The sequence below is a fragment of the Sinocyclocheilus grahami genome, unplaced genomic scaffold (assembly GCF_001515645.1).
Source record: "Sinocyclocheilus grahami isolate Dianchi unplaced genomic scaffold, SAMN03320097.WGS_v1.1 scaffold2365.1, whole genome shotgun sequence".
Taxonomy (NCBI): domain Eukaryota; kingdom Metazoa; phylum Chordata; class Actinopteri; order Cypriniformes; family Cyprinidae; genus Sinocyclocheilus; species Sinocyclocheilus grahami.
The window spans coordinates 17,865-33,929 of record NW_015507544.1 but is presented as its reverse complement, the minus strand read 5'-3'; the positions used below and the strand labels follow the sequence as shown (position 1 = coordinate 33,929).

Genomic DNA, 16,065 nt, shown 5'->3' with positions numbered 1-16,065 from the left:
TTAATCCAAAGTAGATTTGATATTTGTAAAGACAACATGCATGATGCTTACCCGCTCAAATCTCTGTCACAGAGCGTTTCTATGCTGCTCAAGTCCCTCCTTCAATGTAAGTTTGTGGGTTTTGTTTGGTCAAATCAGCAAGAGTAATAACAAATAACAGAGCAAATGAAGAAGAAATACTTAATGAATTGCTTTGGCAGAAAAGCAGATATGTTTATTAAGCACTTTAACATGTCAGAAAATTCAGTTCAATATAATACAGGAAACAGAATTTCAAAATGTGAAAGTTTTCCATGTACACGGGTCAGCTATTTACAATCAAACTTCTCTTGAAATTAACTCCAGGCTCAGAACCAAAACAGCTGAACAAAGGAGAAAAAAAACAATAATAACTCAGTAAAACAGATGGCTTGAGATTTCTGAATACTGTCCAGGGTTCATCTTCATCTTAAAAGACTCAATCTCTGTCTGTCCTTGTCCAAGGCTTCATAAAGTGCCTTTCTGTAATTCTTCAGAGGACAAGCTTTCTGACGCAGTTACACCCAATATGGCCTTACTGAGCGTCTCCTCTCATAGCAAACAGATGTCTGAAATCCACTCCACACCCACCCCACTCTCCCTCCCCCACAGAGGGCCACGGCTCGGAGACATGAGATCCGGCTTCACAAGACCGTGGGCTTTTTTGTGTTTTAACTTTGGCTTGAGGAGTATACATTTCAAACCCTGTCCTGAAATCCAAATATTACTGCGGTTTGCTGCTTGGCATGAGTAAAAAGCACAATGATCTTTCGCTGACCTTATCATCAGAACTCCCTGACATTGCCTGCCGCTTTCTCACCGCCACACATTCTACCCTCATAGGATGCGGCTTGTTGCATTTTCTTCAATTGCTGAGAACTCTGCATTTAGCACCAAACTCTAGTTAACGATACACCATCGGTAGTTTAAATATGCAAATGTAAATAGAGGAAAACAAACAAACAAAGACAGGTCCCACAGGGACTAAATAATGAAGTACGGTAAAGCCAGAGTTACTCTTCTTTAAGGGCATCAGTAATGCTACAAACATAATATAGAGTTAAAATGATGTTTGTGATTCAAAATTAATAATAAAAACAATTATAATAGGCAACGTCAAAACATAGCACCATGATATTAGCAAATATAGCACACATGGAAGCGGCTTTTTCTCCGAAATAAATATGTGTGAAGAGTAAACTAAGACTGTTTTCGTGATTTTATGAGTGCACCGAAGGACTAATGGAGACTGTAAGAGATTCAAAGATGTGAATACGACGGAGAGTTTGCGATATCTGTCAAAGGAAACAACGTACTCCAGCGGCACATTGCTGTCAGTTGCACTCATACAGTTCAAGACAAAACAAACAGAAAAATGTACATTTCTTTTTTAAAGTAAACTCTGATAAACAAACAAACAAAGCATTAAAAGGCAAAGAAAAACTAAATACAATTTAGTTGTTTATTTTTTTCAAAAAAGAAAACAAAGGAAGAAAGTGCATCCACTGCCTATTAAATATTAATGCATTCAATTAAAAGCATCTGTGTGCATCATGGTCACCACAAGAAGGCTGGAGCATCGACAGGCACAAGTATTAATTTGCATCACCGCTGGGCAATAATCCGTCTTCGGTTCTCTCACGTTCCTTTCTTCTTGAGATGTTCCACAGAGAAGTGTGGAAAATGGTTTCAGTTATTTTGCGGATGAAAGCGTTCACTTTGGCACAGTCTCTTTCTGAATGATGAATTAGGATTAAGACATCTGAAATGGCATCAAAACTTCTTGAGTCAGTATTTAAGAAGTTATTGGCATTCTCACAACACGTAGATGAGTGGTTCTTAAACTTTTCAGACCAAGTACCACCTTTGACCGAATCAAGGTGCCCAAGCACCACCTAGTCGACAAGTTTCATTGAAAACCAACGTATTTAACAACAAAGACCAGATTTTAACTAATATTCCTGTTGTTTAGATAAATCACGCTGCCCTTTGCAGTAGAAGAGCATCTAAAAAACAAACATATACCACAACAGTAGCATTTAGAAGTTTGTGGTACATGTACCATAGTTTGAGAACCACTGACAAGGTTTTATAAGGCAAAAGCTTTATACTCTAGATATATTTATATAAATTACTCACTGCTATAAACACTGTGTAATAATACACTGTAAATCGACATGACAATCTAATACTGTGAATGTAAGTCACAAATGTGCTTTCAGCCACAAAATCTCTCAACTTGAACTACTGTGCAATAGTCTTTAAATGTCATGTACTCACCAGTTATAATGGCGTCTCTTTTTTGCAGTTTAACCCAGAGTCTGATCCTTCAATTTGGAGCTGTAGGGCTTGTTTCAAGCTTAATTCAGTCTCCCCTATTGGGTAATTGTCCAGAAGGTCCTGGTGGCCCCTGCTGGGAACAGTTCTGGGGACTGAAACTCTCCCAAGAAAAACCTGGTTTCCCTGTAGGTGGTAGTTGGGGTTGGTCATAATGCCGTTCCTCTTCTTCTCTGCACTGCTCTGGGGCTCAATGTAAAACTTCTCCTGCGATTGGACAGAATCCAGAGCGCTGGATCTTCCCACCATGATCTTACACTGAGGATCTTTAACTGCAATGTTGGACACCGGCTTATTGATCACAAGCCTTTTATCAAATTGGGTAAGTTCGTACTCAAGAACCTGGCTCTGTGAATAAGAGCCATTTTTGCTTTTCTTCTTCTCACCAGATGTTCCTTTGTTTGAGCAGTTTTGGCCATTCTTGGACACTTTGGTGGACTTCAGGCCTGGCTTCACCTGGCTCCAATCATACTCGCTGGTTGGAGAGCCAGGCTGAGTGCCGATGGACCTGGTGGTGGAGGAGGGAGAAACGATTGATTGACGACTGCGACTGCGAGGCAGTGAATGCTGCTGGATCTGTTCAATAAAAGAAAGGGCATGGACACTGTCGATGGGGACAGTCTGGGCAGTTGCAGTGGATGAAGTGGTCCTCAGTGAAGAGTTCTTAGAACTTTTGAGAGAGTTATTAGAGAGGGAGGACTTCTGCCGGTCCACGGTTGAGTCTGGAGACTCAGATGGTGAGCTAAAAGCATGAATAGGTCCATTGGATTGTCCTCGACCTCCAGAATGCATGTCGCCAGCTCCTGTGCTTCCAGAGCTGCTGGACTTTATAGTGAGTGACTGTACTTTCCCAGCAAGCGAAGCAGGCGTTTGCTGCTCCATGGTGTGCACGGGAGACGGGTTGCAGCCATTGAGACTTGTGGCGCCGTATTTTTCCAAGAGTTTGATTATGGATGTGTGACCACCTTTGGCTGCCACTCTCATGGCTGTGCGTCCAAACTGATCAGCGTGATTTGGATCTGCACCATGCTCTAGAAGAGTCTGAACCACATCAATGTGCCCCTCTTGAGCGGCGATGCCCAGAGCTGTAGCACCTTGATTGCATGTGTGGTCTACAGCGGTGCGATTTTCAATCAAGATTTGAACAATCTTTATGTGACCCTGCCAAGCTGCTGACTGGAGAGCGGATCGTTTCTCGTTATCACATGAGTTCACATCTGCATGGTAGTTGATCAGTAATCTGACCATCTCTACATGGCCTTGCCAACACGACACATGCAAGGCCGTTCTTCCTTCTAAATCACTGGCTTCAACATTGGCTCCGTTTTCAAGGAAGTACTCCGCCATGGCCAGCTGATTCTCAAGTGCCAGGATGTAAAGAGTTGGGCGACCGTCTGCATCCTTGAAGTCAATATCCGCCCCATGGCTCAGCAACAACTCCACAATGTCTCGGTGTCCCTCTAGCGCTGCAACTCGGAGAGCATTTCTCCCATCGTACCCTCTCTGGTCAATACACGACTTGTTCTCCAGTAAGATGTGCACACAGTCATAATGACCCTCTTGAGCAGACAGAATCAAAGGGATACGTCCATCGTTGTCAACCTCTGTGCAGCGGGAACCTTGTTCAATGAGAGCATCACAAACTTGTCTGTGTCCCTCAAAAGTGGCCATGTGCAATGGCGTCCAGCCCGCGTCATCTCTGTGGTTTTCATCTAGTCCTCTGTCCAGCAGAGTTCGGACAACCTCCACGTTCCCCTGTGCAGATGCAATGCTCAGCACAGTCCTGCCTTCACTGTCGATACTGTCCACTCCTGCACCCCAGAAAAGCAGAGTGTTGACAACTGAAGCGTGTCCCATAGACGCTGCAGCAAGCAGAGGCGTTCTCCCATTGTTATCAGTGTGATCAACATCTGCTCCTCCTTCTAGAAGCAGATCAACCACATCCACATGGCCTTCGTAGGCAGCCACCAGAAGTGGGGTCATGCAGTCTTTGTCGCAGTGGTCTACCTCGGCTCCACGGTCAATCAGCAAGCTCACAACGGCACCGTGACCTTTGCTGGCTGGCACACAAAGAGCAGCGACGGAGAGTGCCGTCCTGCCATCCACATCCTCATGGTTGACATCAGCCCCATGATCCAACAGATGCTCTACAATTTCTCTGTGACCCATGTACGCTGCAGCGATCAGCGCCGTTCGTCCTTCATTATCTGCCTTGTTGACTTCGGCTCCATGCTGAAGGAGGTTGAGGACGATATCTTCATGACCTCCCCAAGCGGCAGCTCTCAGGGCAGTCCTACTGTCAGCATCTGCACAGTCCACATTAGCACCTGCATACAGGAGCGCAGACACAACTTCCGAGTGACCTCCCCAGGCTGCAGACCTAAGGGCAGTCCAGCCATCATGGTCTGTGTGATTGATGTTAGCGTCACACCCGATGAGACAGTTGACCACCTTGGTGTGGCCCTGTCTAGCTGCCAGAGTAAGTGCTGTCTGTCCAAGGCTGTCCTCCAACTCCATGTTGGCTCTCCTGGAGATAAGAAGGTTCACAACATCCAGATTCCCGCTGTATGCAGCATTGGCTAAAAGAGTTCTCCCGTTGGAGTCAGTTTGATTAACAGAAGCACCGTTATCTAGTAGAGTTCGAATTGAGTCCTCACGTTCCAAGGCCTGTTGCAAAATGCATGAAGCGTGGTCATTTTCGTTGCTGACGTGAGCCCCAGCTTTGACCAGTAGTTGGAGTACCTCCTGTTCTTTTGGGATTGAAGTGGACAGGGAGTCTTTAGCAGGGGTGCCATTCCACACCATCCAAAGGGCAAGATTAAAGGGCTCAATCTGCAGGTTCGAGTTGATCAGGTGGTAGGCAAACTCCTGCACCTCCAGAGGCTTAAGCTGCTTTGCTCTGCACGTGTAACTCATGGCCATCATTCTATGTCCTTCTGCTGCATTGCAAAGGTATTTTTGTGTGCAGTGTTTAACATCCAGGAGCCATTCAGCAAAGCTGTAGTGAAATAAGATCTTAGTACTGCCAAGTCCATCAATAAGCAACTTAGAGAGAATGTCCATCTTCTTCTGAAAATCCTCCATCGTCAAAGTCATGTTTTTAGTCCAGACTGCATGATAGAGCTCCCTGACAGTCAGTGGCCTGCAGGCAGCCAGAATCACATTAAGGATGGGCTGGACTTTGGGAAACTGCTTTCTGACAAACAGTCTCTGGCAGAGCCAAAGGTATAGTCCATTCAGTGTCCCCGGGATGTCTCGGATTTCCCGCAGCATGATGAAGTTCTCAACCACTCCATCAAGAACACGCTCAAGGTACAGGAAGCAGCCGCTGCTCTTGATGTGAAGCTGGTTCAGCATCTCTGCTGTCTCCTTGGTAAGGTGTTGTCGCAGGGCCTCCTCCTGGTCTAGGCGGTGGAGGATGTACTGCTGCACATCTTTTACAATGTAGGCCTTCCGTAGGTCATCTAGGCTGATCTTACGGAATCCTACAAGGACAGAGACAAAAGGTGATTAGTTTGGCCTGAAGTCCATACAGAGGACTGCTAGTGTCACAGTGAGGTTTACACATGACATGTCTCCATGAAGAAACAAAAAAAAAATCAGTAAGCTGATAGCTATACATAGCTATGATTATCAGCCTGAAAATTTGAGACATAAATTGTGGATTAAGTCATAGCATTTACTGAATTCTAGAAAACTGGGACACGAGCAGACAACACTGACTTTGCATATTTGATCTGGTGATGTCAGCTACAATCTGACAGGTGTTTTCATAAAAGATTAAGTTTTACGTAAACAAATTAGGTTAGCTTTGGAAAGATGTGTTCAAAAACACAAATATATGAGATAAAGATTATATTTACCACAAGATAAAATAATAACAATATACATTTTTCTTCCTGTTTACAAAGGTGTTCACCCCCTTGGTTCCTAGTATATTCTTATTAATAAATGTTTGCATCTATCATAGTTTGTGTGTATGTGTGTCCCTCAATTGTGAAAATCTCAAAATGTGCTTTTTCTAAAGAACAGTGGCAGCTTCACAACTCAAGACAGGATCATTTATGTTCATTCAGTTGTTCTTTTGCTTTGTGGAAAATATCTGATATGTGAAACAGCTTCATCAAGCCAATACTAAATTTAAAAAAACTAAATGCATTATTTTTTAAATGTTAGACATCTTGCAGATACCGCAAGAGGAATGTAAACTTGTGCACTCAACTGTATCAGCAGCTTTGCAAACACACACAGGGACCTTCATCTTCATGCACAATATACAAAACTCAAGTTCAGCAGTGACAGATAAAGGCAGTTTTCCTGCAGAAAAGATGACTGGAATTTGCTTTGTTTTCTCTAGAAAATAAAACAAGGCGTGTAATGATTCCTGTGGCAGAACTAGGTCACATCTGCAACTTCACAAAGTATGAGGCACACTCGAGAGTTTCACATAAACTGTAAAGAGACTTTTGCAAAAAAAAACAAGGCAGAACCAAGGGTTTTACAAACAAGTACTTATGCCAACAGATGTCAAGGCATTCTGCTTCAGATAAGTGCAAATTCTATAGTTTTTTTTTCAGGGTTGGCATGCATGTTTAACAGCGGCCCAAAGGGCAGATCGAGCATTTTATGCACATATTTTATTTACAGTTCCCATGGACTCAGACACGCTGAGGTCAAAGGAAAGGAAAAAACATGAACTCCTCTAAGGCCGTTCACATCTCAAACTTTCTGCAGCCCCACTGGTGGGAGAGCAGCAAAACATTCCTTTTCCATGTAATTTAATTGGTCGCTCATTCATATAATCTATACGAGTCAATTGTCTATGGGAAAGAGGATAAAAATAGGCCTACTTCCTCTCTAAAAGAATCGTGTTTACAACAGTCCCAAGTAAATACAAAACTCTTTTCAAGCTCAGAAAAGTGTTTCAGTCCTTCAAAAAGACAAACCAGCAACACAAAAACAGAATACAGATTACATCTATCCTGGCCAGTCCCTTAGAGTTTGAAAAGTTCTTTGAATGAGATTATATAACGTCCATCTTTCTGAAAGGGCTCTGGAGTTATATTCTTTGTCTTTGGTGCTTAAGGCCCGAGGCTGCCATCAACAGCTGAGGTTTCCCAAATAAAACCTGTGTGAAATCTAAACCTGGGCATGAATGACAACAGAGGCACATGAGTTTGAAAAGTTCTTTGAATGAGATTATATAACGTCCATCTTTCTGAAAGGGCTCTGGAGTTATATTCTTTGTCTTTGGTGCTTAAGGCCCGAGGCTGCCATCAACAGCTGAGGTTTCCCCAAATAAAACCTGTGTGAAATCTAAACCTGGGCATGAATGACAACAGAGGCACACCTGTGGACAATCATCCCGCCTTCATGCCATCTTTTTTCTTCTTCTCCTTCATACCGTTGGCTTTTAATATCCAGTTATAGATTGCATTAGTGCCCACCAACTTTTTCAGCAGCAGTGGATCTGGAAGCATTTTTGTCATAGGAATTTTTAAAAAGTCTTTGTTAAAGCATTATAAACCACGCACCAAGCTAAGATGAGAATCACATTACAAACTTTGTTTTGAAGCAAAAAAAAAAAGTAAATCGGACAATAAGACAAAAGTACAAGACTGTGTTCTTAATGGCTTTAGTGAGGGAAAGACCTACAATCCCATTAAGCATTCAAATGACATTAATCGAATTAAAATGATGAAGAAATATAAAAATATTAATTTAAAGTTGTTGGTTATGTCTATAAAAACAATGCATTTTAAGTTCAATGCAAAATACGCATATACTGTATATACACAAATATGCAAGTATTTTGAGAGCATTTTTACGTGACTCGATTACATAATTTGCGGCGCTTCACGGGAGTGGGTGGAGCTTCATGAGAATGGGCAGAGCTCGCTGCGACTCTGATTGGTGGAATTTTCTCTACAGCATCATGGGTAATGTAGTTTTCACCATGAATTCTATTAAACACGATTCTTTAAAAAATTAAGTTGACTTAATGCGAACAGATGGGTTCAACAAAAGCATACAATTGATTAACAACCTCAGGGCTCACAACAAGTCTGTCTTTGAAGATGTATCTGTTATTGTTAAAAATCAAAGCCCCTCTGGAGAAAATGGATTAAATCTTTACTTACGAAACCAGACGTGTTGGTGTTGAACGGGTCAATAGTAGCAGCATGTAGTGCAGTTTACAACCCATGTTTTTTCTTCGAGCCCCGTCCCGTCTGAGGGTTGTTTTTGTCATTAGTGAACTAGCTGACCCAGACCTTCACCCTGCCTTCAAAACACACAACAGTCTCCATGCCTTCAGCCTGTGCGACTCCAGATGAAGGAAATAGAAAGGCTGAAAGAGGAAGGGGCCTTGCAGGGGGACTAAAAGTGGGGCAGTGGAACAGATGACCCAAATATGTTATTTGGCCGGAGGGTCCTGCACATAACTAACTCATCTGTTTAAGTGGGCTGAAGGCATGTTGGGTTTGGAGAGCTGCCACTGGTTAAAGAGTTCGAATACAGATTACAAATAACTGTCTAGTAAATGCTGGAGGCATCCCAAACGTTCATTTTTTCAGTCTTCTAAAAAAGAACTGTAGCCAACCAAACCTCTTTCATTATGTTTTCAGCATCCTCCCAAACACATGTAGTTTCAATCGGAGGTGGGAGGTCGAGGAAACCCGACAGGATGCCGGTGCTCAACCTGACCCTGTTCTCCATGTTTCCAATGAAGAAAATGTGGTTCTGTGCCAAATTCTTCTTAATCTTATGAATACATTATATATGCAATACAATAATACTATATTGCATCATATATGAAATAAGTGCTATATTTGACTATGTTAAATATAGCAATTAAACACATTTTATTAAAAATTATATAAAAAGTATTTGTATTAAATTATTAAAAATAAATAAAAACTATTTTATGTTAGGAATTATTAACTAAATATAGCTTCAAAACATATAAGCAAATATAAGGTAATAAAGGGGAACAAACAAACATTACAAGCAATGAACGAAAAGTTCAAGTATAAATTTGAGTATAAATCCAATCTATACATTCATAAAAAAAAATGTTTACTCATCTCTCCTCTTTCTTCACATAATTGCACTGCGATCATATTTAAAGTTGTTTTCTACCAGTTCCATCTAATCCATAATTATTAAAGTATTCTCTAGTATTTCACTTAATATTTAATCAGCACAAATGACGAACAAATCATTCATGGATTTTCTTTTTTCTTAGCATTATTGCTGTTTGGTTATTACTGATGACAGCGGCAGGTTAAACAGGCTGTATATACACAGATATGTGACCCTGGAGCACAAAACCTTAAGTCTTAAAGGGGTCCTATTATGCTTTTTCACTTTTTTAATTTTAGTCAGTGTGTAGTGTGTATGTTTGGGCATAAAAAAGATCTAGAAAGTTACAAATCTCAAAGTCCACTCCAAAGGGAGAGATTTAGTTTTTTTTAAATCCCTTTTCAAGAACTACAATGAACGGCTCGTTTGGACTACAGCGTTTGGTTTCCGGGCTTTGTGATATCACAAAGTGGCTCATTGGAATATCATTACAAATAATTCCCGCCTACAGAAATGTGAATGGTTGGGGGGTGGGGAGGGGCGAGGTTGTGGTTAGAGCCCTGGGTTGAGTTAGTGCATCAGACGAGACGACGAAGAAGAAGTGCTGCTGTGCTGTAGCTTCACATTTTCGGCATGTCTAGAACAATTCTTACAAGTACAACACGACGTAGCTGGGCACCGCGGACAGACGCCGAACGGCGCCGCCGGCGTGCCAACACTCATAGAAAATAAAGTATTTGAATTTTAAAGACGTGGCACGACGTTGCGCTTCTCGTCCGGTGCGCAACCGCCTGAAGCGCAGTTTTTTTTCACCTCCGTGCCCAAACGTCGTTGTTTGGGCTTTCGAAAGCAGATGATGTCAGGAAACAGTGGTCTGTTCCTGAGCATTATAACCCCAATTTGCTATTGTGTGCTGCAGTGTGCACTTTGGATGGGTTAAATGCAGAGCACTAATTCCAAGTATGGGTCACCATACTTGGCCACATGTCACATGTGTCACTTCATGTGTGTCACTGAGGACAGCTTCCACAACACGCGTGAGAAGTGCCGGATTCGCCAAAAGCTATTGTTGAAAGACGGAGCAAGGGCCGTGGCAGTACTGAAACACCGTCTAAGCTGTTCGCCAATCACAACGCACTGGGACAGCTAACCAATCACAACACATTTTGTTTTTCAGAAGGCGGACCTTCATCAAAGCCGGAACTAATCGAGCCGTTCATGCCAGACTGGAGAGAAAGGTATTTTAATAATGTAAATTATGTGTTTTTCGAACCACCGAGCATGAGAGCATGTTCTAGACCCCCAAAACAATTTCAAGACTTTGTAAAAGAGCATAATAGGACCCCTTTAAGTCACTGGGGTATATTTGTAGCAATAGCCAAAAATACATTGTATGGGTCAAAATTATAGATTTTTCTTTTATGCCAAAAATCATTAGGATATTAAGTAAAGATCATGTTCCATGAAGATATTTTGTAAATTTCCTACCTTAAATATATTAAAAATTAATTTTTGATTAGTAATATGCATTGCTAAGAACTTCATTTGAACAACTTTAAAGATGATTTTCTCAATATTTAGATTTTTTTGCACCCTCAGATTCCAGATTTTCAAATAGTTGTATCTCGGCCAAATAGTGTTCTATCCTAACAAACCATACATCAATGGAGAGCTTATTTATTCAGCTTTCTGATGATGCATACATCTCAATTTCGAAAAATTGACCCTTATGACTGGTTTCGTGGTCCAGGGTCACATATGTTAACAGATCACGTTTTGTTTTGTCTTTAACAGATAACGTAATACAATAATTTTGTATTATAAAATCATTTGGAGATGCAAGTGCATTCACTGTTCACAGAGTGTTGTCTGAACGGCAGAAACCCTACAACACCTGCTGATAAACCCGTCGAACAACAACATCCACCCTGCTGTTATATTCAGGAGATGCTGCAGGCTGTTTGGGAGGAAACTGGATCTTCCACCATAAATGAATTCATCAATCATGCGATAGAGCGACAGACAGGTGTGCTTACATAAGGAGTGGCCATTGTGAACAACACTCGGCTGTGTGAACTTCACATGCACGTATTCAGACAGCTTGTGTTCCCACAGGAAAGAGAGATTTCACAAACGAGATCTCCTCAATATCTCAACTGAGATTCAACTTTTGTTTAAGTCTCCGATGTTCCTCCTGAAAAAAGATTTCTGGAATCTCACGTCTCAATAATGTCTCAAACTGTGCTCAGATTTCACGTCTTCTTGCACTTTACCGGACAAATACACTTTGCCAATGTGAACATTGAAGCGATTCTAACGCATTCAAGCACAACCCCATTCAGTGTGTACAGCGCACACATATGTGACCCTGGAGCACAATCCAGTCATAAGGGTAAATTTTTCGAAATTGAGATTTATACAACATCTCAAAGCTGAATAAATAAGCTCTCCATTGATGTATGGTTTGTTAGGATAGGACCATATTTGGCAACTATTTGAAAATCTGGAATCTGGAATAAAAAAAAATCTAAATATTGAGAAAATCATCTTTAAAGTTGTTCAAATGAAGTTCTTAGCAATGCATATTACTAATCAAACATTAAGTTTTGATATATTTACGGTAGGAGATTTACAAAATATCTTCATGGAACATGATCTTTACTTAATATCCTAATGATTTTTAGCATAAATCTGTGAAAAGCGTGTCTCGGGCAACACGCGAGCCCCATATAGAGTTTCTTTCTGCATCTTGCGCTTGAACGGACAAATACATATATATTAGACCCATAAATTGTTTAAAGTGGCCGCGCCTAATTTATCAACTGCTAATGTTAATGTTAATTAAGCTCAACAATGATTAATCTACATATTTAATTTATTCACAGTGAAGAATATATGTTATTTTACATTTAAGTATTCAAATCTAAACATCTAAAGCAGCTTTAATTTGTATCACTGTTCTATTTATTTATTTATTTGTGGTATTGCTTGTAATTTGTTCTTATTTACTGACTGTTCACTTGCCTTCTAATGTTTGAACTTTATATTTGTTAGGCTAGTTTTTTTTCTGTGGTATTGAAATTGGAATGGAGAACTGCATAATGTTTGTGATTTAAAATGCAATTTAAAAAAGAAGAAAATTCCAAGTGTCTATAAATAATAATAGTAATAATATTACTACTAATACTACTATTAAATAAATAAAATGCACAGTGCCGCATCACTCTGAAACACGCAGTGCATATATTTATTTAATTAAATTGCGGCCTTTGTGAATTGGTAATCGCACTAAACCATACTGCGATTTCGGTTTTATTTCGAATGAATCCTATTCTGATCTGTGGTGATTCCCAGCACTGCAAGTGAAAAATCAACCATTTTTATACGAGTAATTCAAAAGCATATTTCAAGCCGGGTTTCCATTAAGGACCCTCCGATTGATCGGCTACCGATCACAATCGGCCGATAATCACGTTGGGATGATTGATCGGCGGTCTCTAAAAAGGCCGATCTCAAAAAACGATCTCAAGCTGATGACGCTGCCGTGAGAGGTTTGGCACGACATGCAGCGGCACCGTCTCAGTCCGGCGCGGGTGAAATCATTATAATGCTGAAGGTGAGGTACTCACCTTCATATTTCTTCATTAAACAACTTGTGTGAGACGTAATTTCACAAACAGCGTGAGTGAATCACCACTTGCGTGCACGCTCTCTCTTTCGCTCTCAAAATATGCAAATGGCTTCAAATCACCAGTCTGTCTATAAGCGAGCTGCACAGTTGACACAGGAATTGTCACTTGCACAGTCGAGGCAGTGTCACATCGTCACTAAAGTTTATAAATTGCATTTATTTTTAATTCTGGCCAGTGTTTAACCATTCAGCGCTCGCGCGCTCTCCTGGAGACTGCGCTCATGCACACTCGCAGCGCACACACATAACGCCGGGTTCAAATTACTCAGTTTGCACTGCATACGTGGTGTGTATTCTTTCCGTGCTCATGTTAACGGATTAAAGCGTTCACTGCACACGGTTGCGATCCTGCAGTGCAGAGATCGTTTCCGCACCGAGTCTACTGCTGCGCTGCAAGCGCTGAATTAAAGTAACAGCGCATTTTTTGCAGTAAATATGAACATGGATTGACACGAAAATTTAGTAATTACACCATAAATGCATATTATTAAAGTGTACTACTGTGTTTCACAGTCAACACATATGGCTTTTTGGCTAGGTTTAAAGGAAAAAAGCACTTTTAGATAAACAAGGCAATAATAGATGGCACTCGTGGAGGAAGGAAAACACAGTTCTTTATGAACCGCAGGATTGCTTGTAATAAAGATTTCAATGCAAAAGGAAAGACACCTAAGAGGGGAATTCCCTCCATTTTCAAAAATGAAATCAGGCCCTGAGTAAATGTATAAAAATCCAGACTGGATTATCACTATAAATAGTTATGAATGATAAAAAGAAGGCTTTAAAAAGATCGGTATCAGTGATCGGTATCGGCAGATACTGCTTTCTGTGATCGGCCTCAAAAATCCTGATCGGAGCACCCCTAGTTTCCATCCAAAGTTGCGAATTTAACTTATGCACAAAATTGGAATATTGCATAAAACATGTGCGAATAAGTACCGTTTCCATCCAACGAGTCAAAGAGAACCAAATCATCACTTCCTGATAAACCGGCACTAAATTTGAGTAATTTTAGTAAAAGTAGGAGAAGCCACTGAATATAATAATTTTCATATATAATCCATGGAGGAATTTACTTGCAAAAGGCATTTTCATCTCCCATTATTTGCATTAACTCTTTTCGCACAAGTCATTAACCACCTCAAACTTTTTTTGCGAATTATTATTTTTTTAAATTTGGCATTACATCACTCGTTTCTGATGTGACGCTTCAAGATGCGCATAAAAAAGGGAGATGGAGACATAGATACAGTCAACTTTTTGTCATGAAGCTTAGTTTTTCTAGTTAATCACTGTGCCGATATATACACACACATATACATTAATAACCGAGCATCAATAATAATTGATGATTACAATTTAAAACAGCTGTTTTCTATGTGAGTATCTGTTAAACTGTAATTTATTTCTCTGTATTTTCAGCATCATTACTCCAGTCTTCAGCGTTACATGATCTTCAGAAATCAGTATAATATGCTGATCTGCTGCTCAACAAACATTTCTGATTATTATCAATGTTGAAAACAGTTGTGCTGCTCAAGTATCGAAATTCAAATTAAGAATAATTAATTTCACTGGTATTTCAGCTTAAATTAGATGTTGGTATTGTGTCATTTAAACCAGCAGCAGTGCGGCACATGACAGTTCTGCACTGTTTCCCAGAGATTAGCCTTTGACCCCGAGCCCCCGTCACCATGGGAACGGCACAGAGGTCACACACCCTGTGTGATCTGGCCCTCACACCCAAACACTGCTAACGGTCAAACGTGTTAATGAATAAGCGTGTGCGTGTCGCACAGCCGGGCGAATCTGACATCTGACCCGACTCCAGTAGCGTCTCAGTCAGACTCTGAATAACGTGATGAAGATCATAAACGGTCTCTTATGCCTTATAAGAGCTCAACACAACTCTACGCTTTCAGAAACACTCAAATGTCGCTTCATGCCTGTAAACATCTCTGTATGAAATTAAAACAGCTGTTTTCTATGTGAATATCTGTTAAACTGTAATGTATTTCTGTGATGCGCAGCTGTATTTTCAGCATCATTCCTCCAGTCTTCAGTGTCACATGATCTTCAGAAATCAGTATAATATGCTGATCTGCTGCTCGAGAAACATTTCTGATTATTATCAATGCTGAAAAAACTGTCGTGCTGCACAATATTTTTGTGGAAACTTTGATGCATTTTATTTTTCAGGAATCACAGATGAATAGAAAGTTGAATAGAACAGCGTTTATTTGAAATATAAATATTTTGTTACATTATAAAGGTTTTGTTTCACTTTTAATCAATTTAATGCATCCTTGATTAATAAAACTATGCATTTCTGAGCAAAACAGAATACTCAGTGTGAATCTGATTGGATCATCGCTGTATTTGCCATGATGCTACTAGCTAATATTAACATTCGCCACCAGCAGCCTTATATTAGCAGACAACGCAATAATGTGCACAAAAAGAGCAGGAACGTGTTATTCAGAAAGCAAAGTGAATGCTGATGTCATGTTGACTTTAGAGCAGGTGTTTATAATCTGTGGTTTAATGCATCTGATTTTAATGCTGGACACGAACCACTTCGGGATTTTGGTTGAACTTCTGGTCAGTGAACTACGGTCAGTGTTTACTGGTCACGGATGTTTACTGTGAGCCACCACACACACACACACACACACACACACACACACACACACTCACTCGCTCACACACTCTCACACAGTCACACTCACACACACACTCTCACACACACACACAGTCACTCTCACACACACACACACACTCTCACACACACACACACACTCACACACACAGTCACTCTCACACACACACACACACTCTCACACACTCACACATACACACACACACACACACACACACACTCATCCCCGCAGTGATGAAACTCCTTTATCAAACACACACACACGCATGCACCTGCC

At 40.7% G+C, this 16,065-nt stretch overlaps 1 protein-coding gene across 1 annotated transcript in view; it reads right to left on the bottom strand.

Moving 5' to 3' along the window:
* Positions 1-1,451: 1,451 nt before the first annotated feature.
* Positions 1,452-16,065, bottom strand: part of LOC107574864 (ankyrin repeat domain-containing protein 50-like) — a 23,452-nt gene continuing 8,838 nt past the window's right edge. The window contains exons 4-5 of the mRNA XM_016261297.1: positions 2,299-5,840; positions 1,452-1,780 (exon numbers count right to left, since the gene is read on the bottom strand). Of these exons, the coding sequence (XP_016116783.1) occupies positions 2,302-5,840 (3,539 nt within the window). The 3' untranslated portion in view covers positions 1,452-1,780; positions 2,299-2,301. The remainder of the gene's footprint in view (positions 1,781-2,298; positions 5,841-16,065) is intronic.